The sequence below is a fragment of the Pteropus medius genome, unplaced genomic scaffold (genome assembly GCF_902729225.1).
Source record: "Pteropus medius unplaced genomic scaffold, Ma_sr-lr_union100, whole genome shotgun sequence".
Lineage (NCBI taxonomy): Eukaryota > Metazoa > Chordata > Mammalia > Chiroptera > Pteropodidae > Pteropus > Pteropus medius.
This window is the reverse complement of record NW_024346667.1, coordinates 27,176,005-27,194,009: the sequence shown is the minus strand read 5'-3', so window position 1 is coordinate 27,194,009 and position 18,005 is coordinate 27,176,005. Positions and strand designations below refer to the sequence as shown.

The 18,005-nt window shown below is 31.8% G+C and overlaps 1 protein-coding gene across 4 annotated transcripts in view; it reads right to left on the bottom strand.

The window, feature by feature from the left end:
• TLL1 (tolloid like 1) overlaps positions 1 to 18,005 on the bottom strand; it is a 165,874-nt gene that overhangs the window by 25,913 nt on the left and 121,956 nt on the right. For all 4 annotated transcript variants that reach the window (XM_039876316.1, XM_039876317.1, XM_039876318.1 and 1 more), the window contains 4 exons: positions 10,827 to 11,022; positions 8,959 to 9,084; positions 6,573 to 6,733; positions 3,702 to 3,882 (listed from right to left, as the gene is read on the bottom strand). In XM_039876316.1, coding sequence (XP_039732250.1) covers positions 3,702 to 3,882; positions 6,573 to 6,733; positions 8,959 to 9,084; positions 10,827 to 11,022 — 664 coding nt within the window. The remainder of the gene's footprint in view (positions 1 to 3,701; positions 3,883 to 6,572; positions 6,734 to 8,958; positions 9,085 to 10,826; positions 11,023 to 18,005) is intronic.

The following is an 18,005-nucleotide window of genomic DNA, read 5'->3' as shown; positions in this document are numbered from 1 at the left end:
AAGGAGAGGGAAGGAAGATACAGAGTTTTAAATACTTCTCAGAATGTCTGCATAATGAATTTAATAATTGAGAATTCTATCAATAATGCATTTGAAATTTTCTAGCATTTTCATACTGTAGGCACAAAACGTTTTAAGTAGTTTTTATTAGTGAGAGAAATAAATGTTTTGTTGAGTAGAAATAAAAACATTTATTTTCTGCAGATGGAAATTAGCCTCCTTCATTGGAATGGACAAATCTGTTTTCTATTCCTTCATGTTAGATGAAGGAAAAGTCCATTATAAGGGACAAAGGAGGTGGCATTTTCCCATCAGAGGCTTGCAGAGTATCTCTGAGACTATCAGAGGCCATCAGCCTATTAATTATACATACTGGATGGAATTGAAGTGGCAACCTGTATCAAGTTCTTGCAAGATTCAAAAATAAAAAATTTCTCTTTGCAGATAGCTTCCTTATCTGTAGGAAAAAGAAAGATCCGTGCACCAGAACAGAAACATATGTGAGCAGATATACTCCCAACGAATGCTCAAATATAAAATAAACAGACCTATGCACGCTCATGCATATATACATGTACACATACACTCTCATGCATGTGTACACACATACATGGCACATACAGGTTTCAACACAAAACTGTTGAATAAATAATCACCTTCAAAATAGCACCAATAAACTCTACTGATAGCTATGACAGAGACAATTTGCTCTTGCCAAAACATTCAAATATTTAAATATCGTTTAATAATGAAAAATTTGGAACAGGATTCTAAATTATAGGAAAGTTTTCATTGTATTCTCGTTTGAAGTTAATCACACAAATATTTAAAGTCTTGTGAGAATAACACGAGGTTGAATTTTTTTTCAAAATATCTATGACCAGTCTATGAGAGAAATAGTGCATGGGAAGAACAATGTGAAGAAATATCTGTATACGGTGAAAGGTGGATAAGATTAGCATATCAGTTGAAATCACTTAAGTTTAGAGATGGGTATTTTGCACAAATCATTTTATCTGAATCCTATGTTTATTTCACACAAAAATAAAAAGAGAATCAGGAAATCTAGGTTTTATTCCATTTCTGCCACTAAGCAAGTCACTAGGTCCATCAGTAACAGATCACATTTGCATTAAAGTTATCTGTGAGGAAGACTGCTTTTCAATGAGGTTTATTCTTCAAATTCTGTGTCTTTGCTATTGCAGAAGTCATGTTGAGTCTTTGCACTAATACAGGGTTGTCTAAAGAAGATAAAATATGCTCAATTCTCATTGCCTGAGGTCATTTATTATATTATCCACAAATAATGAATATTACAATTAAATTTTTAAAAACACATCAATTTCCCAAAGGTTGCTGTTTTGACATACATAAAATCTTATATTTCCTTTACATTTCACCCATATAAAGAAAAAAATAACTTTGTTCTGAGCAGAATACAGTTAACTTTACTTAACCATTTAGTATAAGTATACCTGCGCAGATTTTTATACTTGTGTTCAAATACAACATTATATAAAATTAAAGTTGGTTTTACTATCATATAAAGTAAGTAATTACTGTTAATTATAAAACAAACCTCATATAGTCCAAGAAAATAACAGTAATATGTTGTTGGACTAGATATCTTCTATAAAATGCCCATGCCACTGTATGCCGAATTAGCTAAAAATTGAATAGACATATAATTCTATATCATGTCCGAATAATGTTACTTTGATAGTCTCAATATCCTTATTAGCTTTGATATTATTACTTTGTTATATTGCTTTTTAAATATACCTTAGAATCAGTATAGTATACGACACTTTGACTTTTGTAGAGGAGTTTATAGATTTTCTGCTGTATAATGCAATAACTTCTAAATTTTAAAGCTATAGCATTTTTCATGACTAATTTAAGATATTAAATCAGGATTCATATGAGATGGTTTCTTATATGAACATGGAAGTGACAGAAATCGATATTAATTATTCTGCTAATAAGTTCTTAGAATTATTCTGCCAATTTCATTTCTTAAGTCTACAAAGTGCTTATTTAAAATCAAAGGCTATGTGCAAAAATAACTAAAATCTCCATGTGATTATTTCTGAAATAACTGTATATGCCTCCATATCTATATTATAAGAATTAAAGTAGCATCCCTTATATTTCAATAGTGTCCTGAAGGCACAAACATATAAGTAACCTGTCTTTATGATTTGGAAAGTTTTGTCTGACTAAAATATCAGAGAATGAATTTTCAATATTCTGGGTAACTTTAAATTTTATTATACTTTATCACCAGTATATGTAGTGTGTATCTTTTTTTTTGTAAGTATTATCAAATAAAATATATATCTAATTTGAAGTAAAAAGGATCCTGAATGTTATTAATGTTATGATGAAATTTATTTACTTTATACTTTCAATTTTAGAAATAAATATTTAAGTGGCTCTAACATAAGAAGCCTTATCTCTAACCACTGGAAATCTAGAATTGATAAAAATACATGATATTTATAAAATAATGAAGTCTAAGGAAGTCTTCCTTTCATTGAAATAGGATATTACAATTCTATTTTGAATAACATAAATCTTAAATTAATGTCTGAGAAGAACTTTTAAAAGGCAATTAAATCTGAGGGAAGAAGGGAATGAGAACAAGGGAGCCAAGAACCATTGTATTTCTAACTTACTTTTGTGTATGACTTGGACCCCTCAATGGAGCTCCTGAACCATTAACTTCAATTACACCGAAAACCCCAAACAAATCTTGGGCATTGTAAATCTCATTAATTTTAAACACATGGGGACTGAAATAAATGGACTTTGAATTAACTCAATCCAAATTACCTAATATTAAAACATAATTGGAATTCAGTTGCTTTAAATTGCTTGCCAGTTTGAAAGGCAGAATAGATTGCTATACTAAGGTTTACTGTAATTTTATCTATTTTTAAAGTTACACAGTATTTTTATTAGGTATAAAGTTAGGAAAATGAGGGAATTTCACTGATTTCTATATATTTTCTTAAAATTTGGAGACCTTTTATCAAATTTCAGCTCTATAAGAAGGAAGTTTCACTATGTTCATTAAATTAAACATACATTCCAAACACAGAAGTAACAACTGCTGAAAATATCTGATAATATATTTTTTTTAGTAAAATGATAACTTCCATAGTTCTAGGTCTCTTCCTGCAGTCATTTCTATAGTGATGAGGCAAAGTGTGATTTTAATATCAGTTAATAAGAAGAATTTAAATGTAATAAGAGAAATAAGAAATATGTTGATAAATGGTAGGAATAAAAATTATGTTGCTAAAATGAGACCACATATTCCAAGACCAAAGATAAATTATTTTGAAAAAGTCTGCCAATTTTTGGAAATTTGGTATCATTATTTCCATCCGTTGGTAAAGAGCAAAGTCACTGTATGAAAACATTATTATAATAATTTTGTGTTACTTGTACCAGTCTTTATAATATTTGATTAGTGTATACATGATCTAAGTATTTTGACTAAATTTCAACAGGGTTCCTATTATTAACATCCTAATTTTACATAAAAAATTGTTCAACGTAGAATAAATGCTCATGCATTCTGTACACCTCCAAGTTACATTTACAGAAAACTATGAAAAATGGATAAAATATAATTTAAGCCAATTCACCTTAAAAATCCATAATATACATATCCAGTATGTGAATACTGATACCTGAGAAAAAATGTGCTTTGAAGCCCTTCTTGGATACAGTATTGTCAGATTTGAATTCAATTCTCATATTGTTGAACTGGGACGTGATCACTTCAGGCACTTCAGCACCACAAAATTTGCCGTGCAATTTAGACTCAGAGGAAAGACCGCTCCAAATCTCTACGTAATCATACTTGCAAACCTAGAAAAAACATGGTCATTGGCGTCACCAGATTTGAAAGTACCAGATGATTGACATTCATTTTTGAAAAGTGTGTCATGCTTTTCCAACTCTTTATTCCTGTGATAGTCAAACTGGAATTAAAAGGTAAAGAAAAAAATCAATAAAAAGGTCCAAACATGAGGCAGAAACTATGAAAGACAGGTTTGAGAAGAATTTTGTTCTGAATATCTCCAAGAGATACATATCTACAATTGTCTGCTTCTTTGTATGTATTTACAGCATATATCTTTTCCCAGAAACACAGAGTTAAGAACTGAAATAAATGTTCATTGACATGATGGCACTGATGGTCACAAAAAGAGCAGCAGTTACTGCTTTTTTTGTGTTAATTGTTAAATGTTTTTAAATTTTCACTAAGAACTGTGAATGAATTTGACATGTACCATCTCATTTAATGCTGCAATGATTACATGAAATTGGTACAGTTAGTCCATGAAACAAACATTAGCAATAGAAATGATCCTTTCTATTGTAAAGATGAAAAAGTGAAGTTCAGAAATTGTATATAACTTTTCCAAAATTATACATATATGAGGCAGCATGGTGATTAATAGCATGGAATTTGGCTTGGTCCAGATCTGCCTCCCAGAAACACTTCATTCTAATCAGAACAGCACCATGAAGAATTTTCAAAGTGAGACAGATACTTGGTATTTGATAAAAAAGGATCCTTTGCCTTTCAAACTTATTAAACAAATTGATATTTCTTAATTTCTTTGAGTTGCTAGTTACTGTGAAGTTACTCTGTAGCACTGATGCAGGAGTGCAAACAAATAGGAATTCTATACAGTGGAATGGAGGCAGGAATTTACGCTAAAATGAAGTAGAGCCATTCTGATTTACATGCAATGCACTAACACCACCAAAATGGAAGAAGCTAAGTGAATGCTAGGTATTCTTAGGCAATTTTATGGCCACTAACAGATGTTTCCATGATATACTTTTAAAGTTCTGAAGGGTCACATTCTAAAGAACACAGCTTGCATGAATGACCGTATTGCATAAATGTGTAATTAGCAAGTTTAACAATGCAGATGATTGAACCCTGGGGCATGATCTGTACTTTGCAATGTGTCAACTCAAATTACTGTTTCTTGTGATATTAATTAGGTGATAAATCAGCAAAATATTGCTAGGATAAATGAAATAAGTTTTTCTATCCACTTTGTTATAGCTGCAATTTTTGTTTAGAGAGGCCTCTGACACAGGATGGGAAAATGTTACCAAGGCCAAATTTGTCTGACATTGACATCCCTTTAGGATATCAGTGTAATGAATAAAATAATAAAGCTTTAACTTAATTTAATATTCTATAGGTCAAGTTTTTGCTCATCCCTTTATTTGAAATAGCTAAGACATCAAGCTATGAAAATACACAGAATTTTGCAATGGCCTTCCACACAGTAACATCATGATATGTTTACAAATTCTGAGGTATGTTATAATATTTCTCAAGGGTTCTTCCATGAATAAAGACCACTACCATAAGAAAACACTTTTGGATTACAATGCTCCATTTATTTAATCCATTGACCATCCTTCCTCCTGAATATAAACTTCTAAGGAACATCTACCAATTAATGAATCAAAATGTCATCTCTGCCACAGCTAACAGCTTTAGGGAAAACTAAGATAGCAGAAGTCATTCAACACAAAATCCGTATCAAACCACAGAACTGGCAGGGAGATTCCCATTTTCAAAAAGTGCCACTTTTTTGAAAGCTTTTTAAAAAATACTATAAAAAATATTTTCTTCATTTCACAGTTTCTCAAATTTCAGATAAAATTAAAGGACAGCTGTTACATGTGGATAAAATATGTTACAAATATAAATCTTTCTCATCATAAAACAAATATAGTCTTTCTCATCATAAAACATGATGTAAAGAACATCTTGAAATGTCCACTGAGCTCTGAAATTCTACATTTCTCTGAAATATATAAGTTCATTATATTTCAGACTCAATTTTCTTTAAGGAAACAAGAAAGTCGGAAACTTCTACCTCAAAGCCGTTAGAGATTTAAAAACACACAGGAGCATATTCCAAAAAAAAAAAAAAAAAAAATTTCACTTGTTTAAATCTGGTCAAGGCAGAAAACTGTACCTTTACTATAGTCAGCTTTTGTAAAAGAAAGATAATATCAACTAAATGCATTTTTTATTGAAGTTAAAGTATTAATCTTTATTTGTGAACCACGAGTACATTCATAATAAAAAACTACTTATATAATGAAAATATACCCATTTCCACAAGCAAAAGATACCAGGTTCCCCTAAATGAGTAATTTTGTTATGATTCAACCTGTGGATTTAGGTTTATTTTTTTCTAGAAAAGTCGATGTGACATAAAGCTGACCCTAATTTTTTTTATAGTTCTTTAACAAATCAAAAAAAAATGCTATGCATTAATACACTAGGTAAAAACTTCCTCAGAGTAATTTTCATCTTCCCAGAAACACTCTAAAATATTATCCAATGCCAACAGGAATCATAAGCAGTTGCAGAAATGCGCAGTAGAGCAAAGAAAGACTACGACATTATATTATTATTCCACTGAAATACATTCTGTCTTTCTATTTTAGTTTACCAGTTTCTCTTCAGTGGTTCCCAAAACATAACAGAAAAAAAAAAATTATTGTTCACTTACTTCATTGCCCTCCAATTCAAAAAACTCAAACTTCATAGAAATTCTGTACTGGGTTGGTGCAACCACTTGCCACACGCAGTTCTTATTAGGAGGGTACTCCTTGGGCCAGCCTGGGGTGGTTATGGTACCGTTAAGTTTGGTCAGAAGCCCACCACAAGCCGCTAGAAGGAAAGAAAAAGAAAAGGTTTCTCGTTAACAAGGTCATCCCCTTGTTAGCGCCTTCCCCTTGATATCCAAACATCTCAGCATTTCAACTATTTTCCAGATTTTTCAAAATCTAAAGAGCTGCAGTCTCTGTTCCTTAATCGTTAGTACAACTATGGTAATCATCTAATCCCAATTATAACCTGTTATTTTGTAGCTTTGGAGCCCAGCAAATTATGGCTACCACAACATTTTAAATCACTTTAAAGTTAAATGAGCAATATAAAGAAAATTGGGTGTCGGTTTTCTTATATTTTAAATGGGTACAATGTCTATACCATATGGTTATTGTGAGAATTAATGAAAAGATACATATAAAGTACAATATGGTCTCATGTAGAAAGACCAAAATCAATGTTTATTTATTTAAACTCTTTTTTCCCAAGACAAGAAACTCTTGGGAAGAGTTGCTGGAGCTAACAGGAAAATAATCTATAGCAAACAGAACAGTTATAATTCCAAAAACTCCATTTAACGATGTTTTCCTTCCCCTTTAGATGATCCGTTTCAGAGGTATTATTTATGTCACCTCTCTACCTTTAGCAAAATCAGAGTATCCAAAAGTAAGCTCAGTGAAAAGAATATATATTGTATGGTTTATAATTAATTCCCAGGGAGTCAAGAGTTACCTAAAATAACTAGTCTCTACTTTAATTCACTGTGTGTGTGTGTGTGTGTGTGTGTGTGTAACTATATTTATAAATATAGAGTAAAAAAACTACCTGTGCTTTCATGTTTGCCACTTTTTGTTAAATTATTATGAGGTAAATTATTTATTTCTAGGAGCTACACAGAAATAATAGCTATATTTCTTTATAGTGTCTGATATACAATGTTCTGTTTTTAAAATACTGCATTTTCTGCATAATTGTGCCTATTTTATTCAGAATAGGGAGCAGATTAGTAGTTTGATAGTAGTTTGTCAAAGTGAAGGATAAGGAGCAGATTAGTAGTTTGTCAAAGTGAAGAGTTTAACCTTTTAAGAAGAAACAGGTCAACTGGGGTGTGGCATTTATTCACTAAGCAAATAATTCTGCCACTTTTGCTACTTATAATGTCCTCTATTACAGATACAGTAGAGAACAAGATGCTCATGCTTAGAGAGCTTACATTTTTGAGAAACACCAAAGTAACTTTAATAAATATATAAATGTAAATAATGTTCTATTAAAATGATTTTGGCAGAAATTTTTAGAGTGGAATAAGTGAGGAATAGAATGGAGGAAATCAGATCAATCCATTTATTTTGTCTGTAATTCTAGTATGGGACCTGTAACACAGTGGAGCAGGGGAAATAGAAAAGAGTCAACTTTAAATGCTGAAGGAAAAGATAACAGGACTTAATAACAAAACACTGTACAAGATACCTCATCTTAGAATTATAGAGAAATGTAGCAAACATGACAAAATGTCTTTGTTTCTGAATCTTTAATAAAATGCATTTAGTCCTGCTTCACATCTGACTGTGCTAGATGCTAGAAATTCAAGGATAATTCAGATTCGAGGTTCTATAGTTTAGTAAGGGAGATGACCCATAAATTATGTTAAGAAAAGACTAAAATAAATAATAGATGAATAGATGGGTGGATAAAAATCTAGGTCCAGATAGACATAAAAATAGAAATATATAGATAGATAGATAGATAGATAGATAGATAGATAGATAGATAAACTAGATAGATATAGATGATAGATGATAGATAAAAAGATAGATAGATAGATAGATAGATAGAGGAATGGATGGATGGATGGATAGACAGATGATACATACATACACACATACACATACACATACATACATAGATACATAGATACATAGATACATAGATACATAGATAGATAGATACATAGATACATAGATACATAGATACATAGATAGATAGATAGGTAGATAGATAGATAGATAGATAGATAGATAGATAGATAGATAGACAGACAGACAGACAGACAGACAATCGGCCTCATTGGTAACCAAGGGAGAAAATGACTGATTTTATAACAAGAACTCAACAAAGTTTCACATCAGCCGTGACTATAAATTGAATCTTACTAGTTGAGGAAAGACATTACTATAAAGGAAAGGAAGAGGGAGGCAGAAAGAAAGAGAATGAGACTGTAACGAAAGAAAGGAATGGGGCAGCGGGCTTCGGGCAGGGCACGCCAAGGACGAATCCAGTCTCACCTTCACAGCTCCTTTTGTCAGGTCCCAATTCATAGCCAGGTTCACATGCACACTGGTAACTGCCCAGAGTGTTCAGACATCGCTGCTCACAACCTCCGCGATCGGGTTTGGCACACTCATCTTCCTCTGTAAAGACAGCAAACGTTAGAGAACAGCTAGAGTGTGCTTTGTTTCTATATATTAAGGTGCAAAATTTTTTGGAACCACAACATGCTTAATAGCTCTGAATGAAACTGAGACAAGTGGTTGCTTCAACAAAGGAGCAGGAACAATTTGCAAGTCCTCAATAAATGAAAAACAAAAATTCACGTCACCTCAACCTCAGAACATGTAAGAACCCGGAGAAGTACTAGAAACCTATAGCAGGGTCACCTGAAGTTCACCTTACCTCAGACACAGTATGTTTTTTCTGAATTTAAAGTCAAAAGGTTAGTGAAACCCATATAGAGATTTCTCAGAATGAAACAGAAAACTGACAGAAAAAAAGTTTCATCTCTTGATTTCAGAGCATAGTTTGCTAGATATCCTGGAAAATGCTTTTAAAGAAATTATGGCGAATATAAATTAAAGAGAAAAAACTCAGAACTTACTGGACCTCTTTAAATTTAAAGGATTCAGTGTTTTTATATAGACACATTAATCCAGAAAATATAATCATTCCTTATTTTTAAATGCATATACTATTTTAATTATAATTGAAACATGAAATATATATAATGTACATATGAAAATATATATACTATGTTTAAAAACATAGATGACAAGCTACTCCAAATCTCATTCTTCGGGTATAACTTATTTTGAGTTAGGGAATTAGCAACAATATTCTTTGGAGAAATTACGCATCAGCAAAACACTACACGTTTTTGAAAACCAAACATATAAACATCACATGAGAGAATCTTGATAGCACGTTTCTTATACTGTAAAATATAACAGAGGTTTAAAGCATATAAATGTAAATTTTAATAAATACTTTGAATGCATATAGTAAAAGTGCCAAGGTTCTCTGCCTTTCAATTCACATGATGAATACCTAACTTTTAGGGAAAATCCATTATACTGTTCTTTAAATAATGAAAATGGTAGATATTAATCACGCTAAATTTGGACATATACAACTGAATCCATCATTTATCCTATAAAAATCAGTCTAGAGAAATTTTTTTCTCTTCCCATAAAATAATTTTATTCTACACTGACACATCTAAGTGCCTATGAATTTTCTAAATGCATATTTGATGTTACTATTTGCACTAAAATAGTTTTGTTTTTACTTCAGTAATATACACTAAATGTGACACATAAAAATAAACTAAAATTTAGTTATGAAATTCAAAATTAAGGCTTATCAGTACTAACCCTGTGTCAAAAATACATTTTAGGTATCAGATCAATAATAACTCTTTGTTAAAAAAAATACATGTTAGGTATTCCACTAAGGAGGCCATAAATTGTCTCCAGTGTAGTGGAAGCCACTCTGTAATGGGTGATTTGGAAATGCTGCCACCTGGAATAAACTAATCAACTACAAGTCAATAAATCCCTTTCTGGTTTTGAATCCTTTGTTGACTATATTGCAAATATTTCCTCCCTGTATGTATATCCCTTTCTGGATTTTGCCATTTTATCTATTTCATTTTTAAAAAGTTGGTATAATATACTAATAGAGTTCCTACCCTGTGCTACAAAATTCAAAATTCCAGTATTTTACCAATCACCATTTCCATCAAAACCCACCCAAATACCTTTATGAACAGTGCATACTTCAACTTTCAATAAAACTTTAATTATCCACTAAGTCAAAGCTACATACCACATTTATCCCTGGCAAAGAAAATCTCACATTTCAAATTATTCCAAGTTACCTTTAAAAAAATTGGCAGCGAACCCTGCCTTGTTCACAGTTCCATCAGATACAAACTTCATCCACAAGGTATTGGAGGTAGATTTGATATCTTCAGGTTTATCATAACCACAGAAACGCCCTATCAAAGGGCTATTTTCATTGGCTCCATCTCGAACTTCTAGATAGTCATAGGCACAGTTGTCATGCCTTTCAATCTTAAAGAGTAAAAATATGTGAACATATATCTCATTAATAGATAAAACAATTTCTATAGAAAGATTATTATGTATTTTCTGTGTCACAGTTCTGACATGGTCATATAACAAATTACTTATATCAAATGAGTAGTTCTTGCATGTATGCATGGTAATATCTATACCGTCCATGAATAAAGGACATATACTGGTAGACAGGGAGAGGTTAAAAAGAAATCTGTGGAACAGGGCATCTACATGTATGTAGATCAACAGAAGTAACTACCTTTTAAAAGAAAATTAAAATACAAGTTGTGATTCTTTAGAAAATTAAAAAACAAACAAACCTCATACTTAAAATTATTATTCCAAGTCTAGGCCAGATTATGCTATAAGCTATGTAAAATTTGTTCAGCAATATAGTTATAAAAACATTGCTCACAGTTTATCAAGAAAACCATTATTTTATTCATGGAGAAGCTAGGTCCAAATTGTATGGACAAATACTGGACTGTTTTAGGTTACAAATATATTTTTGAAGGAAAATCTGATAATATGTGATTACATTACCTCCTAGTCTAAGAAATTTCTTACCCACAGTTAGCATAGCTGCATGTAGAAAGACAACCGTATTGCAGAATCAGCACTGGCTGACCCTTTCTCAAGGTACCATGGCTCATTTAGACGACCTTTGTACCTCAACACATTCCCCTCGATTCATACTAGCTGGCAGAACTCAGTCTCCCTCCTTAAACAACTAAATGCAAATATTAGATCAGAACACTGGCCAATGAAACTTTATGGAAAACTGCAAATTCATGGACCTATGCTTTTGCCCTGAATTACTCTTAAAGGCAACAGAACCAAAATTTACAAATTATTTTAAAAATTATGAGACAGTGTCTAAATAAAATTCTTGCTTTTTATATTTTCGTAGAAAATAGGCACTAGCTCTGAATTCTTAATACAGAATTTATTAGAAATTTGAAGCTAGAAATGCTTATTAGATATTTGAAGCTAGAAAACCATGAAAAGTGTCACATCCTGTCACTTATTGTTCAATATACTAATATCTGGAATTCCCCTGTTACAAAACAAACATCAGTGAATATGTTCACTCCTGGTATAGTTGGTTGAGGAATCTGTTTCCTGATTTGTCAAAATATTAACAGCGATAGTCTTCAAATTAGGTAGCATAAGGACAAACAGAAAAATAAATTTTGAAGCACAGATTTAGTTAGAACTAAGAACTATACTTGCTGCTTTTTCTCATTCACTATCAGGATTAACTCATTCCTTCAACAAAAGGTCAGTGCCTACTCTATGCTAGGTACTCTTCTCACTGCTTGGTATGTGTCATTCAGCAAAATAGCAGAACCTTGCTCTCCCGGAGTTTAGATGCTACTGGTGGGTAGAGAACAAAGGTACAATAAACAGGAAAACTCATGAAATCGTAAAATATTAGAAAGTAGTAAATTCTACAGAAAAACATAAAGTGAAACAAGAAAAGAGGTGAGAGAAGTTGGGGGACAAGGAGTGAAGGGTGCTCTACCAGGCTCATTGAGTCTGATTCATAAATCTAGATTTTTTTTCTTAAAAATGTATTCTCTTTTTGTGTGGGATTATGGGAATGAATGGACAATATTTTATATAAATAATATCTAATTTTTCATTAGTTTCAAGTATACAGTACATCGGTATACAGTTTAGGAGACGATCCCTCTGATTACTCTCTCTTCCTTCTGTCTCTTCACCTAGCCATTACCTTACTGCTGATTGCATTCCCTATGCTGTGACCATTTATCAGCTACTAATTTGTACTTCTTTAACCCTTCGTTACTTTCTCCCGGCCCCCCAGCCCCTCCCCTCTGGCTGTCACCCAATTGTTCCCTATTATTTATGGGTCTGTTTTCTATTCATTTGTTCTTTCTGTTCCTTAGATTCTGCATATCAGTGAAATCATAGGGTATTTATCTTTTTCTGACTTATTTCACTCAGCATAATCCAATAACTTATTTTTAAAGCGCATTTTTTAGACCGTGACTGTTTAAATAGAAAGATGGTAAGGGAGAGTGAGTAGTAACTTAGTCACCAGGGATGACAAGGATGATCTGACCAGCTATATGTATGCTCTCTTCTCGTAGTCTTTAATATAATCCTTTCAAATTCAAAGTTCTCTATAAATATGAGGCCATTTCCAGATGGCCAAAAACTGTTCTTTGGTCAAGGGGATATATAAAATAATATCTAAAACTCTCAAGGTATAGGGTTTGATGAAGGAATAAGCAATACTGAACTAGTGACAAAACTGCAGGGAAAATAACCAAAGGTCTCAGCAAGCCATCCAATCCTCACCTGCTTAGGGCATCAAGGAATGAACAGTCCCTGACTAGTGAATCATATTGGAAGAGAGAGAAAAAAATGAGCTAGAAGAGGAAAGGAAGAGAGGACACACAATGAAGAAAGAAGCTCCTTGTCGTAAATAAAATTAGAATGGTTCATTCTAGAAGCCACAATAGAATAAAAAAATAAGGTTAATTTAAAAGGGCTTTTCATTTACTATTTTGAGGAGATTATTGCTTTTATAAATTACAGTACTAACAAGGAAAAAAACAATACAGACACTATTGCAAATAAAACAAAAATTTTATATTTTTTCAGTGATTAAAAAGAAATAGGAAAATGGATATTTCTCTGCAAATAAAGCTCACTCCTCTTTTAATAGATATACGACAGATCAATTTACATTTTAATGTATAGTATTCTTAGTGGTTACTGAGCAAAAATTGCAGTTTAAATATTTTGTATAATACACAAAGGATAAATATTTCATGGGTAAGTTGCATAACAATAACAACTTTAGGATTAATTCTACCAGTACTTATTTATGAATTACATATTAAATATTATCCACATAGTATTAAGAGTAAATACAATAGAAACATACAGTCTATTCTCACATAGTAAATACTACAGTTGTCAAATTGCTTAGAAAATAAAATGTGCCTCATATATAGAATTTATGATATTTAGAAATGCGTTATCCATTCACATAACGATCTGAGATATCTTATCAGTGACCTCAGTGACTTCTGTTTACATATTTTTCCAGTTTAATTGCATTAATTCTAATTGCAATGCCAGCACTATGAATCTACTGTATTGGTGTTAATTATAATTATATCTCTTCGACTACATCTCCATAGGAGAATGATGGTAAGCACAAAGGAAAGTTTGAATTATTTTATTTATGTCATTTGCGTAACACTTTCTCTAGCTATATCAATTACTTCATTAATTAATATACAGAATGGATAGAAATAAATATGGTTGAAGCTAGAAAGTGTATAAGTTCGTTGATGCTATGCCAGGAACCTTAAGCTCCATGAAAAAAAGAACACCAAAGTCAATGATTTATAAAAACAAAAAAAAAGGAAAAAGCAGTTTCTTCTCAAATTAAAGCATGGACACAGTTCATAGATCTGGGACCTAAATGCAAGGTCATGCATAATTACACATATAATAAATTTGTTTTGATAATGATGATGTTAATTTATTACAGACTTTAAGGTAATCAGAGCATAAACCATATACAAATGTGGCAAGTTTATCGTAATGTAAACAGACCTAATAGGTTCATAGAGAATACAATGAAAGCGATAGCTCTGAACATTTTTAGGAAACTGGTATTGAAATAATATTGGAAGTAGATCCAAATACACAAAGAAAGAACAAGCAGAAAGATCAGCCAGAAGGGATTACTGTTACATTTAGTTATTAAGTAGGGGCTCACGCCTTTACTGGCAGGCTAGAGAGGAGGCATAAAAAAGCTGAGTAATTGCTATTTATCAAGAACTAAAATCAGTTAAAGGTAACTAAGGTGGTCAGACTCATTCTAAAACCGCCAGCCAGTGCAGAGCTTCATGGTCACTGCATGTGAGTAATCTCTAATCACTGATGGAAAGCCAGCCCCGGAAGGAGGATCCATGCCCAGGCATAGAACTCATTCGTACTCTGTGCCTCCATTTTATAAACAAACTTCCAAATAAATATAACGTTGCAAAAACATCTACTGCAATATCTAGTTATTTGTAAAAAGCTCTGAAAACACCAAAATTTCTCGATAATAGTTTCAAAAAAAGCTCTTTTGTGCTCTCTGAAAAATTAAAAATAGAATTATGTGATTCAGCAACTTCATTTATAGGTACATACTCAAAAAATTGAAAGCAGGGTCTGAAAGAAACATTTATAAATCCATGTTTATGTGGCATTAGTCACAATAGCCAAAATCTAGAAGCAATATAAATATCCATCAATGGATGAATGGATAAACAAAGGTGGCATATATATATGATGGAATATTATTCAGCCTCAAAATGAAGAAAATTCTTTCATGTGCTACAGCATGGAGAAACTTGAGCATATTACACTAAGGGAAATAAGCCAGTCACGAAAAGGCAAATGTTATATGATTTCACTTTCATGAAGTACCTAGACAAATTCATAGAGACAGAAACTTGAAGGGTGGTTGCCAAGGGCTGGGAGTAGGAAAGAAATGGGGAGTTGTTTATTGAGTAGAGTTTCAGTTTTGCAAGATGAAGAGTTCTGAAGATTGGCTGCACAACGATGTGAATATACTTAATGCTACTGAATTATACACTTAAATATGGTAAGATGGTAAATTTTATGTCTTTTGCCATAATAAAAAATACTCTGTCCCATGACTGTTAGAATGTAGTTTCAAAATATAATTAATGCAATCAACTGCATGAATGATTAAAGTTTTATAGATAATATCATGTAAAATTATATACACTTGGAACAATGCTAATGTCATTATTTTTTGTTTTGCGGGAAATGTCAAAGTATGACTATAACAAAAACAATATAAATTAGCATTTATCACTAAAAATAAGTTAATTAAAGTCTAAGCAATAATGCTATCAACAAAAAGAATTTTGAATAAAGGGAGAAAAGCTTAATAATAGCTCATTCTTTTAAAATTTATTGCTATGATCCTTAGTATTTTGTCATTTAATAATATTATTTTATTATTACTATTTAATTTTAATTAATATTAATGCATAGATCATTGCAGTTCTAAAAAGGACAAGAAGAAAATAAATATTCTCAACCTATGAAAATCAAAATCATAAGTCTAGGTTAAATCTATTTTTATGTGACTCAGATTTTTAAATGTTGCCACAGATTTTTTTTTTTCCTGCATGACACAATTATTTTTAACTACTCATACATTTAATAAATATTTATTGAAAAACTACTATGGCCAGATAATATACATTTGACAGTGTATAAAGAGTAATGAATGAAATAGACATGTCCCTGACTGACAGACATATGCTGATTAAACAACACGAATGTGCAAGTGAAGATTGTTATGAAGGGAAAGAATTGAAAGCTATGAGAGAATGTCAGTGCCTCTCTCTCTTTGCCACCAGGTCCTGGGCACAAGAGTGCACAGGCTACAGAGCTGGTTTCAATCACAGTGCTGCCAATTATGAATTGTGTGACCTTGGACAAGTTTATTTAAATGAACACACACTAACCTTTCAGAGTAGAATTATAACCTAAACCATAATTCTGAAGAGCTACTTAATTCTCTCTTATAGTCATTAAACAATATATATTCTTAGCCAAACATCCCAAAATATTATATGACAAACATAAAAATATGAACTAATTAAGATCTCCTTGCCTGGGCTTCTTAGTTCATTCACAAAGACTAGTCTACTTTACTTAAACTAATATAAAATACTTAAAGGAATTAAAGGATTACTTTTAGTCAAGCAATCCACAAAGTGCCGAGATAAAAATTTTTATAAATAGAATGTTGCAGCTTGCAGTAACGATGGGTAAGATCATTAAACATCCACGGTTTTCATAAGGGAAGTGTAACCAAACACGAGTGTGTAGAAATGTTGACAAGTACCTTAAACTTAATCCAACTTAAATTAATGTATGTGGGATTTCAATGTAAACATAAGTAATATATGGGTTTATTTCACTTCGTTTCTGCTTTATTGACATTTCTTGGAAGTTATTACTATAAACATTTTCAGTCTTCCAAACTTTTACTCTTCTGTGTTTCTGCATACTGAAAGTGCTCAAGTAAAAACAGTATAGAGGCTTCTTTACAAATAGCACTGCTGCTGACCAGAAGACAAGCTCTCCCAAGTCATTTTAGATATGATCTACATTCATGCACAAACTCACTTCACTATTGGCCTTATGAAGCAATGCACCAAAGCTTCCCAAAGAGAATATATTACAGAAGTATCAGGATTCTATAAACTCCCAAATAGTATCCTTTCCTGCTCAAAGACATCTCTGAAATTCATTAACAAAGGCATTGTTCAGATTTTCTTTCCATACTTACATTAAAATTGAGAAAGCATTAGGAGAAGTAGAGTCATGACATAAATTCACAGAAAGGTATGAATAATGGACAGCTAATAAATTCTTTATAGTAGATTTCAACAAGAATGATGGACAAGTTTACCTTAAGGGCCCTTTTATATGAAAAGGGAAAGAGTAACAAAGAAAATGAAAAAGTTACAAAAATAGAAACAGTTTTTGAAAAAAGGCAGACTTACATATCAGTGAATAAAAACTGTTTTGTCAGACAAAACAACAAAACACTGAAGACTGGTGAGGACTTTCTAAAAATTATACATTTTCAATATAAAATGGATAAGCTGTATATTGAAAATATGTCATGTAAACAAAAACAAATATATCATGTAAACAAAAACAAATTGATATAAACTGACTAAATAAAATAAACCACCTAATGACCACTAGAACAAATTAAAAAATATATACAGTCAATCCTCGATATTCACAGTAATTAAAGTTCTACAAAGTCACTGGAAACAATGAATTAGTGGATACGTTGCTCCCAGGGAAATACAGGGTTAGGTTCTTGCGAACTTCTGGTCACAAAATTTTGTCAAGCAATCAATACATGACCTTCTTTTATGTCT